The 20,681-nt window shown below is 44.3% G+C and overlaps 1 protein-coding gene and 2 long non-coding RNA genes across 4 annotated transcripts; all 3 read left to right on the top strand.

The window, feature by feature from the left end:
* The first annotated feature begins 1,183 nt into the window (after positions 1 to 1,183).
* On the top strand, positions 1,184 to 2,498 carry LOC126605282 (uncharacterized). Its single transcript, XR_007616901.1, has 4 exons — positions 1,184 to 1,397; positions 1,482 to 1,579; positions 1,844 to 1,941; positions 2,117 to 2,498. It is a non-coding gene; the product is annotated as an uncharacterized LOC126605282 (long non-coding RNA).
* Positions 2,499 to 3,280: 782 nt separating this feature from the next.
* Positions 3,281 to 20,355, top strand: LOC126605273 (uncharacterized). Of its 2 annotated transcripts, none has more exons than XM_050272645.1 (4): positions 3,281 to 4,101; positions 4,180 to 4,335; positions 4,422 to 4,897; positions 19,347 to 20,355. In XM_050272645.1, the coding sequence occupies exons 1-4, from the start codon at positions 3,345 to 3,347 to the stop codon at positions 19,998 to 20,000; spliced, it is 2,043 nt and encodes a 680-aa protein (XP_050128602.1). In that variant the 5' UTR covers positions 3,281 to 3,344; the 3' UTR covers positions 20,001 to 20,355. The 2 variants fall into 2 exon arrangements, with proteins under 2 accessions (XP_050128602.1, XP_050128601.1); XM_050272644.1 differs by lacking the exon at positions 19,347 to 20,355 and adding an exon at positions 4,978 to 5,986.
* LOC126605280 (uncharacterized) lies at positions 15,532 to 16,895 on the top strand. The gene is made up of 4 exons (XR_007616899.1): positions 15,532 to 15,750; positions 15,835 to 15,932; positions 16,197 to 16,294; positions 16,470 to 16,895. It is a non-coding gene; the product is annotated as an uncharacterized LOC126605280 (long non-coding RNA).
* Positions 20,356 to 20,681: the final 326 nt, after the last annotated feature.

Genomic DNA, 20,681 nt, shown 5'->3' with positions numbered 1-20,681 from the left:
CATATCCCCTACTGGTCCTCTTACCGTTGGGGATTCTGTGATGAAGAATGATATGACCGCTGCAGTGGTGGCCAGGAACCTTCTCACTCCCAAAGATAACAGACTACTTTCCAAACGGTCTGATGAGTTGGCTGTTAAGGACTCTCTGGCTCTTAGTGTTCAGTGTGCAGGTTCTGTGTCTAATATGGCCCAACGCCTATTTGCTAGAACCCGCCAAGTTGAATCATTGGCTGCTGAAGTGATGAGTCTCAAACAGGAGATTAGAGGGCTCAAGCATGAGAATAAGCAGTTGCACCGGCTCGCCCATGACTATGCTACAAACATGAAGAGGAAGCTTGACCAGATGAAGGAATCTGATGGTAAGGTTTTACTTGATCATCAGCGGTTTGTGGGTTTGTTCCAAAGGCATTTATTGCCTTCGTCCTCTGGGGCTGTACCTGGTAATGAAGCTTCAAATGATGAACCTCCAATGCCTCCTCCTTCTGGGGTTTTGTCAAGTACTGAGGCTCCGGATAACCACCCTCCGGTGCTTTCTCTTTCTGGGGCTCTACCGACTGCTGAGACTTCCCCTAAGCAACCTTTGTGAAGGCTCCCTTTTGTTTGTTTATTTTGACTCATGTATATGTACATATTTGTGGCTTATCGAAAATATTAATAAATAAGCTTTGCTTCATTTCAACATATTGTGTTAAATACACCAAAGCCTTCTTCATAAAGTTCTTTGAATTTTTTGCTTTTGTTGAAACCTGTATTGTTGAAGCTTTGTGAGTGGAGCATGTAGTTTGAGGTAGTGTTCCCTTAATTTCCCGAGTGAGGAAAACTTCTCGGTTGGAGACTTGAAAAATCCAAGTCACTGAGTGGTTGTGAGACTGCCGAGTATCAAGGTGCAGTAGCATATGGTGGGAGTCCCCCAAGTCTTCAGGCGAAGAGAGTTGCCGAATGAGGTGTCTAGCTAGTAGTCAATGTCATGAGTAGGAAAACTTCACTTGTTTCTTTTCGAAGTGGTAACCCAGGGCTCTTTCTTCATATATTGTTTTTTGTTATGAAGATGTGTTAGGCCCAAAGAAGTGGAGGCTAGGAACTTTTTTTTTTTTTTTTTTTTTTTTTTTTTTTTTTTTTTTTTACTCCCTCCCTTTTTCTTGTGTCATTTACATGGGTGTATTCGAATGGAGCTGAATGAGGGGTAGGGTATGACTCATTATCATGTGCCATGATTTTGTCTTCCTTTAGCTTCTCTTTTGCTTTGCTTTAGTCTTCCTTTAGCTTTTCTTCAATATAACACCATTTTCTGTGGCTCAGATCGCAAAACCATCTTCATGAAAGTTGTTCCTTAGCTCGTGAACTACAACATATCCGAATTGGAGATCCATCGGAGCAGTACAACTCCAGAAATTCAGGTATGATGAGTGATTGTTCGTCATTTGTATATCAACGCGTCAGACTTGTTGTGAGCTTCAAAAACTCCATTTTCTCTTGCTCAGATCAACATACTTTCTTCATCGAAGTTGTTCCTTAACTTGTGAACTACAACATATCCAAATTTGAGGTCCCTCGGAGCAGTATAACTCCAGAAATCCAGGTATGATGAGTGACTGTTTATCATTTGTCTGTCAACCCGTCAGATTTGTTGTGAGCTTTGAAACTCTATTTTATCTTGCTCAAATAAGCATGCTTTCTTCATTGAAGTTGTTCCTCAGCTTGTGAACTACAACATATCCAAATTTGAGATCCCTCGGAGCTGTATAACTCAAGAAATTCAGGTATGATGAATGACTGGTTATTATTTTTCTGTCAACCCGTCAGATTTGTTGTGAGCTTTGAAACTCTATTTTCTCTTGCTCAGATCAGCATGCTTTCTTCATTGAAGTTGTTCCTCAGCTTGTGAACTTCAACATATCCAAATTTGAGATCCCTCGGAGAAGTATAACTCCAGAAATCCAGGTATGATGAATGACTGGTTATTATTTTTCTGTCAACCCGTCAGATTTGTTGTGAGCTTTGAAACTCTATTTTCTATTGTTCAGATCAGCATGCTTTCTTCATTGAAGTTGTTCCTCATCGTCTCTTTCATAACATATCAAAAATTCAGAATGAACTAATGGTTAAATATTTCCAGATCTTCGAAACATCACAGCAGCTTCGAAATCTGCAAGAATCCGACTGTCATGCTTGGAGCTTCAACACTTTAATTTCCGTGGCTCAAACAGAAATGGTTCCTTCTTGAAAGTTGTTCATCTGCTCAAGAACTAGAGGGTGTCCAAAATTCAGCTCCATTGGAGAGAAGCAGCAGCTGCAAAAATTTGATAGAGAAAAGGAGGCGAAGCTTTGTTGGATTTCTAGGCTGGGGAAGATTCCAGTTTTTGTAGCAACTTCAGTACTGGTGAATTGCTTGTATTTTTGTCCATAACTAAATTTTGGACTTTGAATTATTATTTGATCTATCATAATATGTTTGGGAACATATATAAGTGAATAAATAAGAAGGAAGATTTTGGGCCCTTGTGGGTGTAAAACAAAAAATGTTTAGGTTGTGTGAACAAAATTTGTTTATTTGGAGCAAGGTTTTGTGTTGAAGCTTTGTAGGTGAAGCTTTCTAGGTGAAGCTTTGATGGTGAAGCTTTGTAGATGAAGCTTTGTAGATGAAGCTTTCTAGGTGAAGCTTTGATGGTGAAGCTTTGATGGTGAAAGTATGTAGATGAAGCTTTCTAGGTGAAGCTTTTTTAGGTGAAGCTTTGTAGGTGAAGCTTTTTTAAGTGAAGCTTTGGGCCCTTGTGAAGCTTTGGAGGTGAAGCTTTTCGGGTGAAGCTTTTTTGGGTGAAGCTTTGTGGGTGAAGCTTTTGCGGTGAAGCTTTGTGGGTGAAGCTTTGGAGGTGAAGCTTTTCGGGTGAAGCTTTTTTGGGTGAAGCTTTGTGGGTGAAGCTTTTTAGGTGAAGCTTTGTGGGTGAAGCTTTGGAGGTGAAGCTTTTTTAAGTGAAGCTTTGGGGGTGAAGCTTTTCGGGTGAAGCTTTTTTTGGGTGAAGCTTTGTGGGTGAAGCTTTTTTGGGTGAAGCTTTGTGGGTGAAGCTTTTGAGGTGAAGCTTTGTGGGTGAAGCTTTGGAGGTGAAGCTTTTCGGGTGAAGCTTTTTTGGATGAAGCTGTTTTTTTTTTTTTTTTTTTTTTTTTTTTTTTTTGGCGCTTGACACGGTCTTCATTTGCTTGTTTTGTAGTGACTGTGGAAGACGGATTGCTTTCTGATTGAGAAGGGTTCCGGCATCGCTTTGCACCATCTTCATGTGGGTAATATAGGAACTTCCTTATGTTTTGATCATGCATGTAGTGATAGAATTTGTTTCTTCTTATTGTAGATGTCAGAGCCTGGAAGTTCTAGTGATGAGGGCTCTTCTAGCTTTAGCTCTAAGTCTGAGTCTGCAATGTCGGAGTCTTCAGGGTCTTTGTTAGAGTCCGGTACTAGAGAAACATTGGATGATCTTCCCAACCGTCAAACTTTAGCTATTGCTAGTTCTTCCTCCATGGCGTTGGGTGAGGGGGTTGTTTTTGATGCCATACCCATAGTTCGCTCTGAGTTCACAGCAGACCATCTAAAGAATAACTTGTTAGATAATGAGAAGCAGGTTGAGGCGCTAAGGCAGTCATGTAATATCCCTCGTAGTGTAGGGATACGTTTGGTACATGATGAAGAATGGCCTTCTGAGCCTCCCCAGGGTCATGTTATGTTCTACACCCAGATATTACTGACTTTAGGGGTGAGACTACCTTTACATCCGTGGTTGCAAAAGATGTTATCTTTGATCGGATATGCACCTGGGCAACTCAATCCTGGTTTCTGGGATACTTTGATTGGATTTTATATCATTTGGATGGAGTGTGGGTTGTGTGAGCCTTCCTTCCATCAGTGGCGTTACTGTTACAAGATGCGCCCAGCAAAATCATGCACTGGTTATGCCGAGTGTGCATGTCGGAGTGAGAGAGAGCGTATTGTGTATGGTAAGAAAAAGGCATACTACACATGGAAAAACCGTTGGTGCTTTCTGTATAATGATTGGGAGTATGATAAGGGTGTCACGCCTGAGCGACGTGTGCTTACTCACTTCCAGACTGTAGGTTGTAACGTATCAACTGTTCGTACTATTTGCTATTTGTTGTGGTCTTTTCTTGCTTCTAACACTTTGCTTCATGTAGTGACGCGGGGCACCATCCAACTGTTTGGGCAGGAGCTATCTGACATAGAGAAGGTGTTGAGGGTGCCCAAAGAGGATAGACACTTAAGCAAGCTACGACCCTTATTTCGTCGGTACGGTTTCCAACCCTTAGTTTCCGAGAGCCAGGGACGATCGAGTAAGTTGTATCCTTCATGTAAACTTAGCTCAATTCCTTACTTTATTTGGAAAGTTGTATTTCTTATTTTGATTTTCCTTATGCAGTGGAGAAGGTAAGCAAGAAAACAGGGACTAGCACCCATAAAAGGAAAGCACCAGTGTTAGTTCCTTCGGAAGACATCCTACCGCATAAGAAAATTCATAAGTTCCGAGGGGAACCATCCGTTAGACCTAAGTCCCAAGATGGGGTCCTTAAGGGGCCTGCCTTTAGGAAGACTGGAGTCGAGACCGTTGATAATGCTACTGCCGTAGTTGCAGGAGAAGGGAGCCGACTGTTGCCTCATCCTCTTACTATGGAGCACACTGTCCAGGAAAGTGATCCTGGTTCCCGCCATGAGGGGAAAGGCAAGGAAAGAGCTGGCAGTGTCCCGTGGAAGGACTTGAGGGTTGCCACGCGGCCAAAGGATTTTGGGGATATCAACAATTGCTTGGCAGGGCGTCGATTCGCCTTCGATGAGCTCGGAGAGCCCTTAGCTAAGGATGAATCGGATTGCGACCGGATGTTGAAGCTGTCTTCATATGTGAGTGTTACTTTGTCATTTCCTTACTTTTTCCTCTTTATTATCATTATTTAGGTAGTGATGATCGTCTTGCCATGCAGGTCATGGCCGAGTATCACGACAGACTGCAAGAGGTTGAGCGGTACAAGGCAAAACTGAAGGAGAATAAGCAGCTTGTGGACGAGGCCCGAAGGAATAAGGGACTTTTGACTCAGGCTCTCCAACTGAAGGATGAAACCATGGAGAGCTTGAAAAGGCGAAATGGTGAGAACCTAAGGCTTAAGAAATTGTTTGAGGCAACTAAAAAACAGTTGGAGGTGGCTACCTTGGAAGTATCCAAGGTTAGGGGAGAATTGGATGGTGCCTTAGTTGAGATTTCTGAACTGGAGAAGAGCATTCCAACTGAAAGGGAGGCTGCTGTGCAAGAATACTTAAGTTCTTCGACCTTTCATCTTGCTATTAAACCCTACTGTGCTCAAGAAGCTCGCTTTGAAAAAAGGAAATGGATGGCCGTCCTTGATCGTTATGATGATGGGAGCATTCTTCGAAAATACCACGAAGATATAGATGAGCATCATCGAAAGGGCGAGACATTTGTCCTTGCTGTTGATCCTAGCAGCGAAGATGAGTCTGATAATGAAGGTAGTGCTGATGCACAGACTCAGCATGGTGAAGAGGATCTTGGGGATGCAGAGGATGATGGTAGGACGCGGAATGATACTGCCAGGGGTTCGGCTTCAGATGAGAATGAATAGCAGTGTCTTTACTATCTGCATGTATTCTGGATGTAGTAGTCTGATGTGTGTATAACATGTGCCCATGTTATAAGCTTGAGAGTTTTGGATTTTAGGTGTTTATGAGTGTTTGCACTATTATTAATGCATGTTTGGCTATGTATGAATAGATCTATTGTTTGGATATAAGCCATTGTTTGGTTGTTCCTTTCTTTGTATAGTCTTGTCGACACATACTTAGATTTTGTTTCGTGTTGGATATATCTGCTTTGAGGTTTCAACACTTGAGTGTTCCCTTGCTAGGAATGTAAAAGAGTGAGGGCTGAGTTGGCTAAATTACCTCTTTATTGAATTCATTGCCAAATGGCCTTCATTACATAGGATGCCGAACGGCTATAGCTCAACACTTGTACATCGTGAGTCTATTTGTAGTAGTACTTCAAGTGATCAGCGTTCCATGGATGGCCAAGGGTCTTGCCATCGGAGCTTCTAAGTGTGTAAGAGCCAGGGCGACTGATGCCAATGACTTCATACGGTCCATCCCAGTTTGGACTAAGTGTGCCTTCACTCGGGACTCTGTCGCAGAGTAATCTTTTCTTTAAGACCCAGTCTCCTATTTTGAAAGAACGAAGCTTGACCCTAGAGTCATAATAGTTGGAGATGCGCTGCTTGTAGGCGACATTCCTCAAGTGAGCTTGGTTTCTGTGTTCCTCGACTAAATCCAAGTTGAGGGTGAGTTGTTTGTCATTTTCACTTTGAATGTAGTTCTGGACTCGGAATGTTGCTTGCTCGAGCTCAACAGGGACAACCGCCTCTGTGCCAAAGGCAAGTGAGAATGGAGTTTCTCCTGTTGAAGTCCGATATGAAGTGCGATATGACCAAAGAACTTGGGGTACAAATTCTGGCCAACAGCCTTTAGCTTTGTCCAAGCTGGTTTTCAAAGTGCGCTTGATTATTTTGTTGATGGCCTCAACTTGTCCATTAGACTGGGGATGAGCTGGAGAGGCAAAGCATAAGCTGATGTTGAACTTAGAGCAGAACAACCTGAACTTCTTGTTGTCAAACTGTCGCCCATTGTCAGTGACTATCGCATTGGGAATGCCGAATCTACAAAGGATGTTCTTCCACATGAAGTCTTCTATCTTTGCCTCAGTAATGGTTGCCAAGGGTTCTACTTCAGCCCACTTTGTGAAGTAGTCCACTGCAACGACTGCGTAACAGACTTTGCCCTTCCCTGCCGGCATTGGGCCGATCAAATCAAGTCCCCACTGGGCGAAGGGCCAAGGGCTGATCATAGGAGTAAGAGGCTCTGGAGGGGAATGAGGAATAGTTGCATATCGTTGACATTTGTCACATGAGCGGGATACTTTGATGGCATCCTGGTGGAGTGTTGGCCAGTAATATCCTTGGCGAAAAGTCTTGTGTGCTAGAGACCGAGATCCAGCATGATCTCCACAGACTCCCTCATGTATTTCCCGAAGGACGATTTCCGCCTCGGCAGGCGTAAGACACCTTAAGTATGGCAGGCTAAAACCTCGCTTATAGAGTTGATCATTGATGATCAGGTAGCGGGTAGACTTGTATCGAATTTGCTTAGCCTGGACTTTATCATTTGGGAGGGTGCCATGAGCAAGGAAATTATAGATCGGGGTGATCCAACTATCCCCCTGTTGTAAGTTGCATACTTCTGCGGCCATGGTGCTTGGTGTTGCCAACAGTTCGACATGAATTTTTCTTCCAATCTTGTCTTCCACAGCTGAGGCGAGGCGAGCCAGGGCGTCTGCATGACTGTTTGCCGCTCGAGGAACTTGGGTGATCTGGTAGTGGAAGTGCTTGAGCAAAAGTTGTGTTTGCGCAAGATATGCTGCCATGGAGCTGTCCTTAGCATCAAAGTTGTTGGTAACCTGGTTGACCACTAATTGGGAGTCACTGAAAATATCAATTTGTTTAACCCCGAGGTGTTTGGCCAAACGTAATCCTGCTAGAAGGGCTTCATACTCGGCCTCATTGTTTGATGCCTTGAATTTGAAACGAAGAGCATACTCCATTGCTACTTTGTCGGGCGTAGTCAAGACTAGTCCCGCTCCACAGCCCTGTTGGTTGGATGAGCCATCAACATACAGACTCCATGCTGAGGTCGTTGATTCTACTTTCTGAGCTTCCGAGGGTAATGAAGCCACTGCTTCAGGTGTAGAAGCAATGTCAACCGGATATGTGAAGTCGGCAATGAAGTCTGCCACTGCTTGGCCCTTCTCAGCTGGCTTTGGTTGGTAGGAGATGTCAAACTCACCCAACGCTATTGCCCATTTGATCATTCGCCCTGAAGTGTCAGGACTTTGGAGTATCTGTCGAAGAGGATAATTGGTAAGCACGATGATGGAGTGCGCTTGGAAGTAAGGGCGGAGTTTTCGAGCAGACATGACCAATGCCAGAGCCAATTTCTCAATGTTAGAGTACCGTGTCTCCGCATCTTGTAAGGCTTTGCTAGCGTAGTAGACAGGTCGCTCAATATTCCCATCCTTTCGAATGAGAACGGAACTTACGGCTGAAGCTGATACCGATAGGTAGATAATGAGAATGTCTCCTACCTCGGGCTTGGAGAGTAGAGGGGCTTTACTCATGTACTCCTTGAGGTTTTTGAATGCCTCGGCACATTCATCAGTCCATGTAATGTACTTCCTACTTCCCTTAAGTGCTTTAAAAAAGGGAGCACATTTGTCTGTGGCCTTAGAAATGAACCTGGTTAAGGCTGCCACCTTGCCAGTAAGGCTCTGGATGTCCTTTGAAGTTACCGGTTCCTTCATGTCGAGGATTGCTTTGATCTTCTCGGGATTAGCTTCAATGCCTCGTTGGCTAATCATGAAACCTAAGAATTTGCCAGAGCCTACGCCGAAGGCACATTTGTTGGGGTTTAACCTCATTCGATACCTCTTCAAAATAGTGAAAGTTTCAGATAGGTTGGTGATGTGTTGGTCAGCATGTTTGCTTTTGACTAACATATCATCAACGTAAACTTCCATGCTCTTCCCAATCTGCTCGGCGAACATTGAGTTGACTAGTCTCTGATAAGTCGCTCCTGCATTCTTTAGGCAGAAAGGCATAACTTTATAGCAGTATAGTCCTCTGTCGGTAGTGAAGGCTGTGTGTTCTTGATCCGAAGGGTTCATGAGGATTTGGTTGTATCCTGAGTAAGCATCCATGAAGCTCAGGAGTTCACACCCGGCCGTAGAGTCTATAAGTCTGTCAATAAGAGGAAGAGGGAAGCTATCTTTCGGACACCCTTTGTTTAGGTCGGTGTAGTCAACACACATTCTCCACAAGACCTTTTGAAGCAAAATACTTTCTTTGGTCGGATTTTTCTTAACAAGGACCACATTTGCTACCCATGTCGGGTAATTGACTTCGCGGACAAAGCCTATGCCTTTGAGTTTTTCAACTTCTGCTTTCATTGCCTCGTATCGTTCAGCGTCATAAGATCTTCGCTTCTGTCTCACCGGCTTGATCTTGGGGTCAATACTCAAACGATGACAGATGACATCGGGAGAGATGCCTGGCATGTCCTCGTATGACCAGGCGAAGACTTCAGTGTTCTCTTTCAAAAAAGATATCAATGCTAACCGAAGGGGTGGTGACAATGTGGTGCCAATCTTCACCATGCGATCTGGATAATCTCTTGAGATAGGTACCTTCTCCAACTCTTCAGCAGGTTGGGCTTGCTGGGTGAAAGAGTCATCTCGAGGATCATCGGGTTGATTGTTGTTATCAGGAAGATCCAAGTTCGCTTCATCTAGGCTGGTCTTTGTGACTTGGTCATGTACAGACAGGGTTTCCTTGGGTCCGGGCAAGTGTTGTTGCTTAACTGAAGTGTTGTAACATGATCGTGCACTAAGCTGATCTCCTCTGATGTAGCCGTTGCCATGGGGGGTTGGAAATTTCATCAACAGCATATGCGTGGATACCATAGCCTTGAGATCATTGATGCCTGTGCGCCCAAAGATGACATTGTATGCCGTTGGGCAGTCAACCACTAGGAAGTTAGTGGTAATGGTAGCCGTGTAAGGGCCTGTACCAATAGTAAAGGGTAAATGTATGCTCCCTAAGGGTTGCACGATATCACCGGAGAAGCTTATCAGAGGAGAAATCGAGCGATCGAGCAAGTGTTCAGCTACACTGAGTGCCCTGAAAGCTTCGGCAAACATGATATTGACCGAAGCCCCTGTGTCTACGAGGATTCGTCGAACATCAAAGTTGGCTATGTGAGCCTCCACGATCAATGGGTCGTTATGAGGGTAGATGATGCCTCTTTCTTCCTCAGGGTAGAAACATATCGGATCCCAGTTAGGTTTTTGATACTTCCCTCCCCTGATGTCTTCCACGTGAAACACTTGGTGACCAGGCCTCAGACTTCGTTCACTGTTTTTCATGGCCCTATTGGAAGATTCAGATATGGGTGTGCCGCCGCTTATGGAATATATGACATTCACCTGGCGTTGGTTACGGTTATCCCTTTGAGGGTGAAGAAGGAATTGATCAATTTTTCCTTCTCGTGCCAAAGCTTCAATACGATCACGGAGGATGATACATTTCTCGCTATCATGGCCGTTATGCTCATGGTAGCAACAAAACGTGCCCGCGTTATTCGGGGGCGTGTAATCTGGGTGCCTCGGCTTTGGCTTTGGTATCAGGTGAGCTATGCTGGGGTAAATGGCCGCGCATGTGGCATTCAAGGGCGTGTATGTCTCATACCTTGGGGTAGGGGGTATCTTGACGCGGGTTTGACCCACTGCATTGACTGCCTGGGGGCGAGCGTTATTGTGGCGATACCCTTGGTTATCGGGATAGTGTCCCTTACTCTTTTTACTGAAAGGAGAGTGGTGAGGATGGAAATCCTTCCTCTTGCCTTGAAATTGATATGTCTGTTGATTCGGTGAAGCATTATGCAAGGCATGGGGAGGTGCCACTGCTGTTTGGGAAGTCGAGGTCTTCTCATTTAGGTGAGTCTGGCTTCCACCTCCCACTTGTTGATAAAGGATGGTTGTAGGGGGTTTCTCCTGATATGTCTTTGCCTCGCCGGAGGCATGGTTATAAGCCTGCGCCATCACCTCAGAGTAAGTCTTCCAAGTATTGGCATTGATCATGTATTTAAAGAAACAATCACGTAGGCCTGCCGTGAAGGCTTTGAGGGCAGTCTTGTCATCTGCTTCGGCACACCGGGAGTATTCATGGCTGAAGCGGCCAGCATACATACGTAATGACTCGTCTGGCTTCTGGCGGATAGTGTACAAGTCATCTGCAGAGTGCAAGCGATCGGTTTGGAAAATGTGTTGGGAAACAAATAGTTTCCTCAATTCCTCAAATGAGTCTACCGTCTCAGGTGTAAGACGACAATACCAATTTAGAGCTCCACCAGAGAGGGTGGAGGGGAAGAGAAGACATCGCTCTTCGTCGGTGTGCATCCGGTATGCCATGGTGGACTCAAAGAGGTTAAGGTGTTCAATCGGGTCCTCTTTTCCAGTATAAAGTTGCAAGCCAAGCTTTTGCTTTGTCTTTGCTTGAAGGGGGGTGTTGAGGATCCTCCTTGTAAGAGGGCCAGGCCTGGGTTGGTTCCAGTCAGGTATTTCAGCCTGACGTTCAGCCTTCAACTTGTTTACTTCCTCAAGAAGTTGTAGGACAAGGGGGTCCTGAGCGGAGTTATGTGTCACTGGAGCTTTCTTTCGTAAATCTCCATCTCCTCTTGGAATTAGGAAGGTTTGATCAAGGGCATGTGATTTTTCCCTGGACTCGCTGTACTGGCTTCCAGGGTATGTCTGTCGGAACACCTCTGAGTCCCCTGTACCCTCATGTCTCTCTGGGACTTGTTGCCCCTTCCCCAAATTGGTGGCCGGCTTGGGCCGTGGCAGGGGACCGAGTCTCTCAGAAATCCTTGGGTCATTAATCTTTGAGCATATATGGATGGAATTCTCTCGACGTTGCTTCAGGAAATCCCGACAATCGCGAAAGACGGCTTTTGATCCTTCTGCCCCTTCAGTAAAGAGGTGTCTCCCTCCACTTCTCATGGTTCGGGTTGAAGCAACTGGGTTAAGAGAAGCCTCATGTTGATTATCAAGTCGAGGGGTAATCTGTTCCCTATCAGGGATATCTATGTCGAATGCATGTGACCCTCCATGTTGGAGGGCACCCAGTTGATGGTTGACTTCCACGGGGGCAACAAGCTCGCGTGTCTGAGCTTGCCTAGCTTCGTGGAGTGTCTCGAAGAGCTTCTCATATTGCTCCTGGAGGACCTCATTCTTCATTGCTATCTTGTTGTTCTGAGCTTCCAACTCATCGACTTTAGCTTGAAGAAGAACTCGTTTTCCTTCCTTCTTTCGTTGTTTCGCACTATGTGCAAGGGGGGTGTCATTCTGTGTGCTGTGGCTTCCTTCGCTTCCCATGCTGGAGAGGGATGCCTGGTCAAAAGAAAGTGTACGAATGATAGAAACCAGCTTGACACAGCTGAAGAGAGTAGGAATAAGTGTCGTTTCCCACAGACGGCGCCAAATGTTGATGCACAAAACCGGAGGTCTTGGAACAACAGAAAGTGTCAGGTTTTGTGACCTTCGCTTGGTTGCTTAGTTGCTTCAGTCACTAGTGAGGATAAGTACGTGAATGAATAGAGACAGAGAAGCAAACACAGGATGTACGTGGTTCACCCAGATTGGCTACGTCCACGGAGTAGAGGAGTTCTTATTAGTAGTGAAGGGCTTACACAAGTACAAAGGATCAAGCTCTCAATTTAGTGAGTTCTTGTGAATGATTTAACACAAAATGGCATTAGGCAATATTGTGGGGGAATGACCCCTATTTATAGAAAAACTTGTAGCTTTGTCACATTGACATGTGTCATGTTGTGATTGGTTCTTGATGTCGACACGTGCTGCGCTCTGATTGGCTTCTAATCTTGACACGTGTCGAGTAGTGATTGGCCTCCTGGTCGGAGGGGAACTCTTCTGGGTCCTTGACAGTATAGCGTTGGCCGGTGCTCGGTAGTTTCGGGATTGGTCAAGTATGGTACAAACAAAGTCCATCAAATCTAGAGTACGTTCGACCTTGATGATATGGGATACTTTTGCTGTTGACGGAATAATGAATGTGATCTGGAAAGGTGTCGTGCTGTAGTGATCTGTTTCAGCCCACCGTTGAACCTTCTGCTTCAATCTTTTGCATGGCAGAAGTGGTGTGCAACCTTTGCATTTAAATGGTCCTTCAGAACATTCCTTCATAGTGACTCATCCCCGTTTGGCAGCTTCAGTGTAAAGAGCCAATATCTGATCAACTGTCATGAGGTATTTGCCGGTGGAATTCGTGACCTTGACAGCAGTTGAGGATGAGTACTCGAGAGCAATGCTAAGTAAGCAACCAGGCAAAGGCTCCAGGCAGTCAGTTCCAAATTGGAGGTTTGATTTCAGGTTCCGACTGACTGCTCTCTTTCTCCTTGTCCTGCAGGTGTGGACAAGGACAAAGACAAAGACAGGGAGAAAGCATGATATGGGATACTCTTGCTTTCGACCCTGATGATATGAGATACTCTTGTTCTTGGTGTGGCTTATTTGCTGAGGTATTATCGGGGGGAAATAAAGCTGAGTATTTCGAGAGGTTATGTTGAGGGTGCCTTTTCGAATGCGAGAAAGGGTTGAGCATTTTTGCAGGTTTGCCTGTCCGTTGAGGAGGGAGGTCAATGTATATAGGGATTTCCCAATAACAAGTAGTAATGCTATTCCTTTACCCTTCTTGGTCACAGCAATGTAGTGGGAGCTGCCAGCTTCACGTGTTTTAATTTTGTCAGAGCACTTTGAAAAAGTGGTATGTGGTATCTGGAAAGCTGATATTACGTGTGAAGATTACAGACAAGCTTTATCTAAGGAAATCTGGCTCTCGAAGTTCTGAGAGTTGTGCCTCTTCGGCTTTCGAAGAAGCAATCCCGTCGAGGATCTGACTCTCGAGATTCGGAAAGCGGTGCTACTCCGGTTTTTGAGAAAGTAATTATGTTGGGAGTCTTTTCTCGAATGTGAGTAAAGGTTGGACGTTCTTGCCAACCTGTCTTGCCGCAAAACACGGAGGTCGACACACATAGGGACTTTCCAGTTGTCAAGCAGTGGTGCTGTTCCTTTACCCTTATGGGTAATAGTAGGGTAGCTGGAACTTCGAAATTCTCGTGCCTAAACTTTGTCAGAGATCTTTGACTAAGTTATATGTGGTACCCGAGGAGTTGATGGTGCATATGGAGAGCGGTGATTGAACAGTAAGATTCACGTGCTTTCTACTTCACCAGAAATCTTCGACAGATTGCCCGTAATTTCCGCAAAGCTGATTGTGCATGTGACAGGTGCTGACGAGGCTGAAAAAGCAGGTGCTTCTTCGATTTCTGAGATCGGCCCTCGTGGTCTCTGAGCAGCCCAGCTTTTGAAAAAGCAAACGCCTCTTCGATTTCTGAGATCGGCCCTCGTGGTCTCTGAGCAGCCCAGCTTTTGAGAAAGCAAACGCCTCTTCGATTTCTGAAGCTCCGTCGAGTGCAGATTTTTATAGAGGCTGGCATTAAGTTCCACAGCACACTTGAATCTCTACCAGTAGAAGCTCATTTCTTGCACTTCTAAGATCTTGATTTGTCTGACCTCTTCCTTCTTCAACACATTTGAAAATGTCTGGACCCTCCGACCGTCGTTTTGACTTGAACCTTGGAGAAGAGACAGCCACGCCTTCTCCAGACAACATATGGCGCCCATCCTTCATATCCCCTACTGGTCCTCTTACCGTTGGGGATTCTGTGATGAAGAATGATATGACCGCTGCAGTGGTGGCCAGGAACCTTCTCACTCCCAAAGATAACAGACTACTTTCCAAACGGTCTGATGAGTTGGCTGTTAAGGACTCTCTGGCTCTTAGTGTTCAGTGTGCAGGTTCTGTGTCTAATATGGCCCAACGCCTATTTGCTAGAACCCGCCAAGTTGAATCATTGGCTGCTGAAGTGATGAGTCTCAAACAGGAGATTAGAGGGCTCAAGCATGAGAATAAGCAGTTGCACCGGCTCGCCCATGACTATGCTACAAACATGAAGAGGAAGCTTGACCAGATGAAGGAATCTGATGGTAAGGTTTTACTTGATCATCAGCGGTTTGTGGGTTTGTTCCAAAGGCATTTATTGCCTTCGTCCTCTGGGGCTGTACCTGGTAATGAAGCTTCAAATGATGAACCTCCAATGCCTCCTCCTTCTGGGGTTTTGTCAAGTACTGAGGCTCCGGATAACCACCCTCCGGTGCTTTCTCTTTCTGGGGCTCTACCGACTGCTGAGACTTCCCCTAAGCAACCTTTGTGAAGGCTCCCTTTTGTTTGTTTATTTTGACTCATGTATATGTACATATTTGTGGCTTATCGAAAATATTAATAAATAAGCTTTGCTTCATTTCAACATATTGTGTTAAATACACCAAAGCCTTCTTCATAAAGTTCTTTGAATTTTTTGCTTTTGTTGAAACCTGTATTGTTGAAGCTTTGTGAGTGGAGCATGTAGTTTGAGGTAGTGTTCCCTTAATTTCCCGAGTGAGGAAAACTTCTCGGTTGGAGACTTGAAAAATCCAAGTCACTGAGTGGTTGTGAGACTGCCGAGTATCAAGGTGCAGTAGCATATGGTGGGAGTCCCCCAAGTCTTCAGGCGAAGAGAGTTGCCGAATGAGGTGTCTAGCTAGTAGTCAATGTCATGAGTAGGAAAACTTCACTTGTTTCTTTTCGAAGTGGTAACCCAGGGCTCTTTCTTCATATATTGTTTTTTGTTATGAAGATGTGTTAGGCCCAAAGAAGTGGAGGCCTAGGAACTTTTTTTTTTTTTTTTTTTTACTCCCTCCCTTTTTCTTGTGTCATTTACATGGGTGTATTCGAATGGAGCTGAATGAGGGGTAGGGTATGACTCATTATCATGTGCCATGATTTTGTCTTCCTTTAGCTTCTCTTTTGCTTTGCTTTAGTCTTCCTTTAGCTTTTCTTCAATATAACACCATTTTCTGTGGCTCAGATCGCAAAACCATCTTCATGAAAGTTGTTCCTTAGCTCGTGAACTACAACATATCCGAATTGGAGATCCATCGGAGCAGTACAACTCCAGAAATTCAGGTATGATGAGTGATTGTTCGTCATTTGTATATCAACGCGTCAGACTTGTTGTGAGCTTCAAAAACTCCATTTTCTCTTGCTCAGATCAACATACTTTCTTCATCGAAGTTGTTCCTTAACTTGTGAACTACAACATATCCAAATTTGAGGTCCCTCGGAGCAGTATAACTCCAGAAATCCAGGTATGATGAGTGACTGTTTATCATTTGTCTGTCAACCCGTCAGATTTGTTGTGAGCTTTGAAACTCTATTTTCTCTTGCTCAAATAAGCATGCTTTCTTCATTGAAGTTGTTCCTCAGCTTGTGAACTACAACATATCCAAATTTGAGATCCCTCGGAGCTGTATAACTCAAGAAATTCAGGTATGATGAATGACTGGTTATTATTTTTCTGTCAACCCGTCAGATTTGTTGTGAGCCTTGAAACTCTATTTTCTCTTGCTCAGATCAGCATGCTTTCTTCATTGAAGTTGTTCCTCAGCTTGTGAACTTCAACATATCCAAATTTGAGATCCCTCGGAGAAGTATAACTCCAGAAATCCAGGTATGATGAATGACTGGTTATTATTTTTCTGTCAACCCGTCAGATTTGTTGTGAGCTTTGAAACTCTATTTTCTATTGTTCAGATCAGCATGCTTTCTTCATTGAAGTTGTTCCTCATCGTCTCTTTCATAACATATCAAAAATTCAGAATGAACTAATGGTTAAATATTTCCAGATCTTCGAAACATCACAGCAGCTTCGAAATCTGCAAGAATCCGACTGTCATGCTTGGAGCTTCAACACTTTAATTTCCGTGGCTCAAACAGAAATGGTTCCTTCTTGAAAGTTGTTCATCTGCTCAAGAACTAGAGGGTGTCCAAAATTCAGCTCCATTGGAGAGAAGCAGCAGCTGCAAAAATTTGATAGAGAAAAGGAGGCGAAGCTTTGTTGGATTTCTAGGCTGGGGAAGATTCCAGTTTTTGTAGCAACTTCAGTACTGGTGAATTGCTTGTATTTTTGTCCATAACTAAATTTTGGACTTTGAATTATTATTTGATCTATCATAATATGTTTGGGAACATATATAAGTGAATAAATAAGAAGGAAGATTTTGGGCCCTTGTGGGTGTAAAACAAAAAATGTTTAGGTTGTGTGAACAAAATTTGTTTATTTGGAGCAAGGTTTTGTGTTGAAGCTTTGTAGGTGAAGCTTTGGTGTTGAAGCTTTCTAGGTGAAGCTTTGATGGTGAAGCTTTGTAGATGAAGCTTTGTAGATGAAGCTTTCTAGGTGAAGCTTTGATGGTGAAGCTTTGATGGTGAAAGTATGTAGATGAAGCTTTCTAGGTGAAGCTTTTTTAGGTGAAGCTTTGTAGGTGAAGCTTTTTTAAGTGAAGCTTTGGGCCCTTGTGAAGCTTTGGAGGTGAAGCTTTTCGGGTGAAGCTTTTTTGGGTGAAGCTTTGTGGGTGAAGCTTTTGAGGTGAAGCTTTGTGGGTGAAGCTTTGGAGGTGAAGCTTTTCGGGTGAAGCTTTTTTGGGTGAAGCTTTGTGGGTGAAGCTTTTTAGGTGAAGCTTTGTGGGTGAAGCTTTGGAGGTGAAGCTTTTTTAAGTGAAGCTTTGGGGGTGAAGCTTTTCGGGTGAAGCTTTTTTTGGGTGAAGCTTTGTGGGTGAAGCTTTTTTGGGTGAAGCTTTGTGGGTGAAGCTTTTGAGGTGAAGCTTTGTGGGTGAAGCTTTGGAGGTGAAGCTTTTCAGTTGAAGCTTTTTTGGATGAAGCTGTTTTTTTTTTTTTTTTTTTTTTTTTTTTTTTTTTTGGCGCTTGACACGGTCTTCATTTGCTTGTTTTGTAGTGACTGTGGAAGACGGATTGCTTTCTGATTGAGAAGGGTTCCGGCATCGCTTTGCACCATCTTCATGTGGGTAATATAGGAACTTCCTTATGTTTTGATCATGCATGTAGTGATAGAATTTGTTTCTTCTTATTGTAGATGTCAGAGCCTGGAAGTTCTAGTGATGAGGGCTCTTCTAGCTTTAGCTCTAAGTCTGAGTCTGCAATGTCGGAGTCTTCAGGGTCTTTGTTAGAGTCCGGTACTAGAGAAACATTGGATGATCTTCCCAACCGTCAAACTTTAGCTATTGCTAGTTCTTCCTCCATGGCGTTGGGTGAGGGGGTTGTTTTTGATGCCATACCCATAGTTCGCTCTGAGTTCACAGCAGACCATCTAAAGAATAACTTGTTAGATAATGAGAAGCAGGTTGAGGCGCTAAGGCAGTCATGTAATATCCCTCGTAGTGTAGGGATACGTTTGGTACATGATGAAGAATGGCCTTCTGAGCCTCCCCAGGGTCATGTTATGTTCTACACCCAGATATTACTGACTTTAGGGGTGAGACTACCTTTACATCCGTGGTTGCAAAAGATGTTATCTTTGATCGGATATGCACCTGGGCAACTCAATCCTGGTTTCTGCGATACTTTGATTGGATTTTATATCATTTGGATGGAGTGTGGGTTGTGTGAGCCTTCCTTCCATCAGTGGCGTTACTGTTACAAGATGCGCCCAGCAAAATCATGCACTGGTTATGCCGAGTGTGCATGTCGGAGTGAGAGAGAGCGTATTGTGTATGGTAAGAAAAAGGCATACTACACATGGAAAAACCGTTGGTGCTTTCTGTATAATGATTGGGAGTATGATAAGGGTGTCACGCCTGAGCGACGTGTGCTTACTCACTTCCAGACTGTAGGTTGTAACGTATCAACCGTTCGTACTATTTGCTATTTGTTGTGGTCTTTTCTTGCTTCTAACACTTTGCTTCATGTAGTGACGCGGGGCACCATCCAACTGTTTGGGCAGGAGCTATCTGACATAGAGAAGGTGTTGAGGGTGCCCAAAGAGGATAGACACTTAAGCAAGCTACGACCCTTATTTCGTCGGTACGGTTTCCAACCCTTAGTTTCCGAGAGCCAGGGACGATCGAGTAAGTTGTATCCTTCATGTAAACTTAGCTCAATTCCTTACTTTATTTGGAAAGTTGTATTTCTTATTTTGATTTTCCTTATGCAGTGGAGAAGGTAAGCAAGAAAACAGGGACTAGCACCCATAAAAGGAAAGCACCAGTGTTAGTTCCTTCGGAAGACATCCTACCGCATAAGAAAATTCATAAGTTCCGAGGGGAACCATCCGTTAGACCTAAGTCCCAAGATGGGGTCCTTAAGGGGCCTGCCTTTAGGAAGACTGGAGTCGAGACCGTTGATAATGCTACTGCCGTAGTTGCAGGAGAAGGGAGCCGACTGTTGCCTCATCCTCTTACTATGGAGCACGCTGTCCAGGAAAGTGATCCTGGTTCCCGCCATGAGGGGAAAGGCAAGGAAAGAGCTGGCAGTGTCCCGTGGAAGGACTTGAGGGTTGCCACGCGGCCAAAGGATTTTGGGGATATCAACAATTGCTTGGCAGGGCGTCGATTCGCCTTCGATGAGCTCGGAGAGCCCTTAGCTAAGGATGAATCGGATTGCGACCGGATGTTGAAGCTGTCTTCATATGTGAGTGTTACTTTGTCATTTCCTTACTTTTTCCTCTTTATTATCATTATTTAGGTAGTGATGATCGTCTTGCCATGCAGGTCATGGCCGAGTATCACGACAGACTGCAAGAGGTTGAGCGGTACAAGGCAAAACTGAAGGAGAATAAGCAGCTTGTGGACGAGGCCCGAAGGAATAAGGGACTTTTGACTCAGGCTCTCCAACTGAAGGATGAAACCATGGAGAGCTTGAAAAGGCGAAATGGTGAGAACCTAAGGCTTAAGAAATTGTTTGAGGCAACTAAAAAACAGTTTGAGGTGGCTACCTTGGAAGTATCCAAGGTTAGGGGAGAATTGGATGGTGCCTTAGTTGAGATTTCTGAACTGGAGAAGAGCATTCCAACTGAAAGGGAGGCTGCTGTGCAAGAATACTTAAGTTCTTCGACCTTTCATCTTGCTATTAAACCCTACTGTGCTCAAGAAGCTCGCTTTGAAAAAAGGAAATGGATGGCCGTCCTTGATCGTTATGATGATGGGAGCATTATTCGAAAATACCACGAAGATATAGATGAGCATCATCGAAAGGGCGAGACATTTGTCCTTGCTGTTGATCCTAGCAGCGAAGATGAGTCTGATAATGAAGGTAGTGCTGATGCACAGACTCAGCATGGTGAAGAGGATCTTGGGGATGCAGAGGATGATGGTAGGACGCGGAATGATACTGCCAGGGGTTCGGCTTCAGATGAGAATGAATAGCAGTGTCTTTACTATCTGCATGTATTCTGGATGTAGTAGTCTGATGTGTGTATAACATGTGCCCATGTTATAAGCTTGAGAGTTTTGGATTTTAGGTGTTTATGAGTGTTTGCACTATTATTAATGCATGTTTGGCTATGTATGAATAGATCTATTGTTTGGATATAAGCCATTGTTTGGTTGTTCCTTTCTTTGTATAGTCTTGTCGACACATACTTAGATTTTGTTTCGTGTTGGATATATCTGCTTTGAGGTTTCAACACTTGAGTGTTCCCTTGCTAGGAATGTAAAAGAGTGAGGGCTGAGTTGGCTAAATTACCTCTTTATTGAATTCATTGCCAAATGGCCTTCATTACATAGGATGCCGAACGGCTATAGCTCAACACTTGTACATCGTGAGTCTATTTGTAGTAGTACTTCAAGTGATCAGCGTTCCATGGATGGCCAAGGGTCTTGCCATCGGAGCTTCTAAGTGTGTAAGAGCCAGGGCGACTGATGCCAATGACTTCATACGGTCCATCCCAGTTTGGACTAAGTGTGCCTTCACTCGGGACTCTGTCGCAGAGTAATCTTTTCTTTAAGACCCAGTCTCCTATTTTGAAAGAACGAAGCTTGACCCTAGAGTCATAATAGTTGGAGATGCGCTGCTTGTAGGCGACATTCCTCAAGTGAGCTTGGTTT

The sequence above is a fragment of the Malus sylvestris genome, chromosome 15 (genome assembly GCF_916048215.2).
Source record: "Malus sylvestris chromosome 15, drMalSylv7.2, whole genome shotgun sequence".
NCBI classification, from domain to species: Eukaryota; Viridiplantae; Streptophyta; class Magnoliopsida; order Rosales; family Rosaceae; genus Malus; species Malus sylvestris.
The sequence above is the reverse complement of the archived record's forward strand: the minus strand, read 5'-3'. Positions and strand labels throughout refer to the sequence as shown.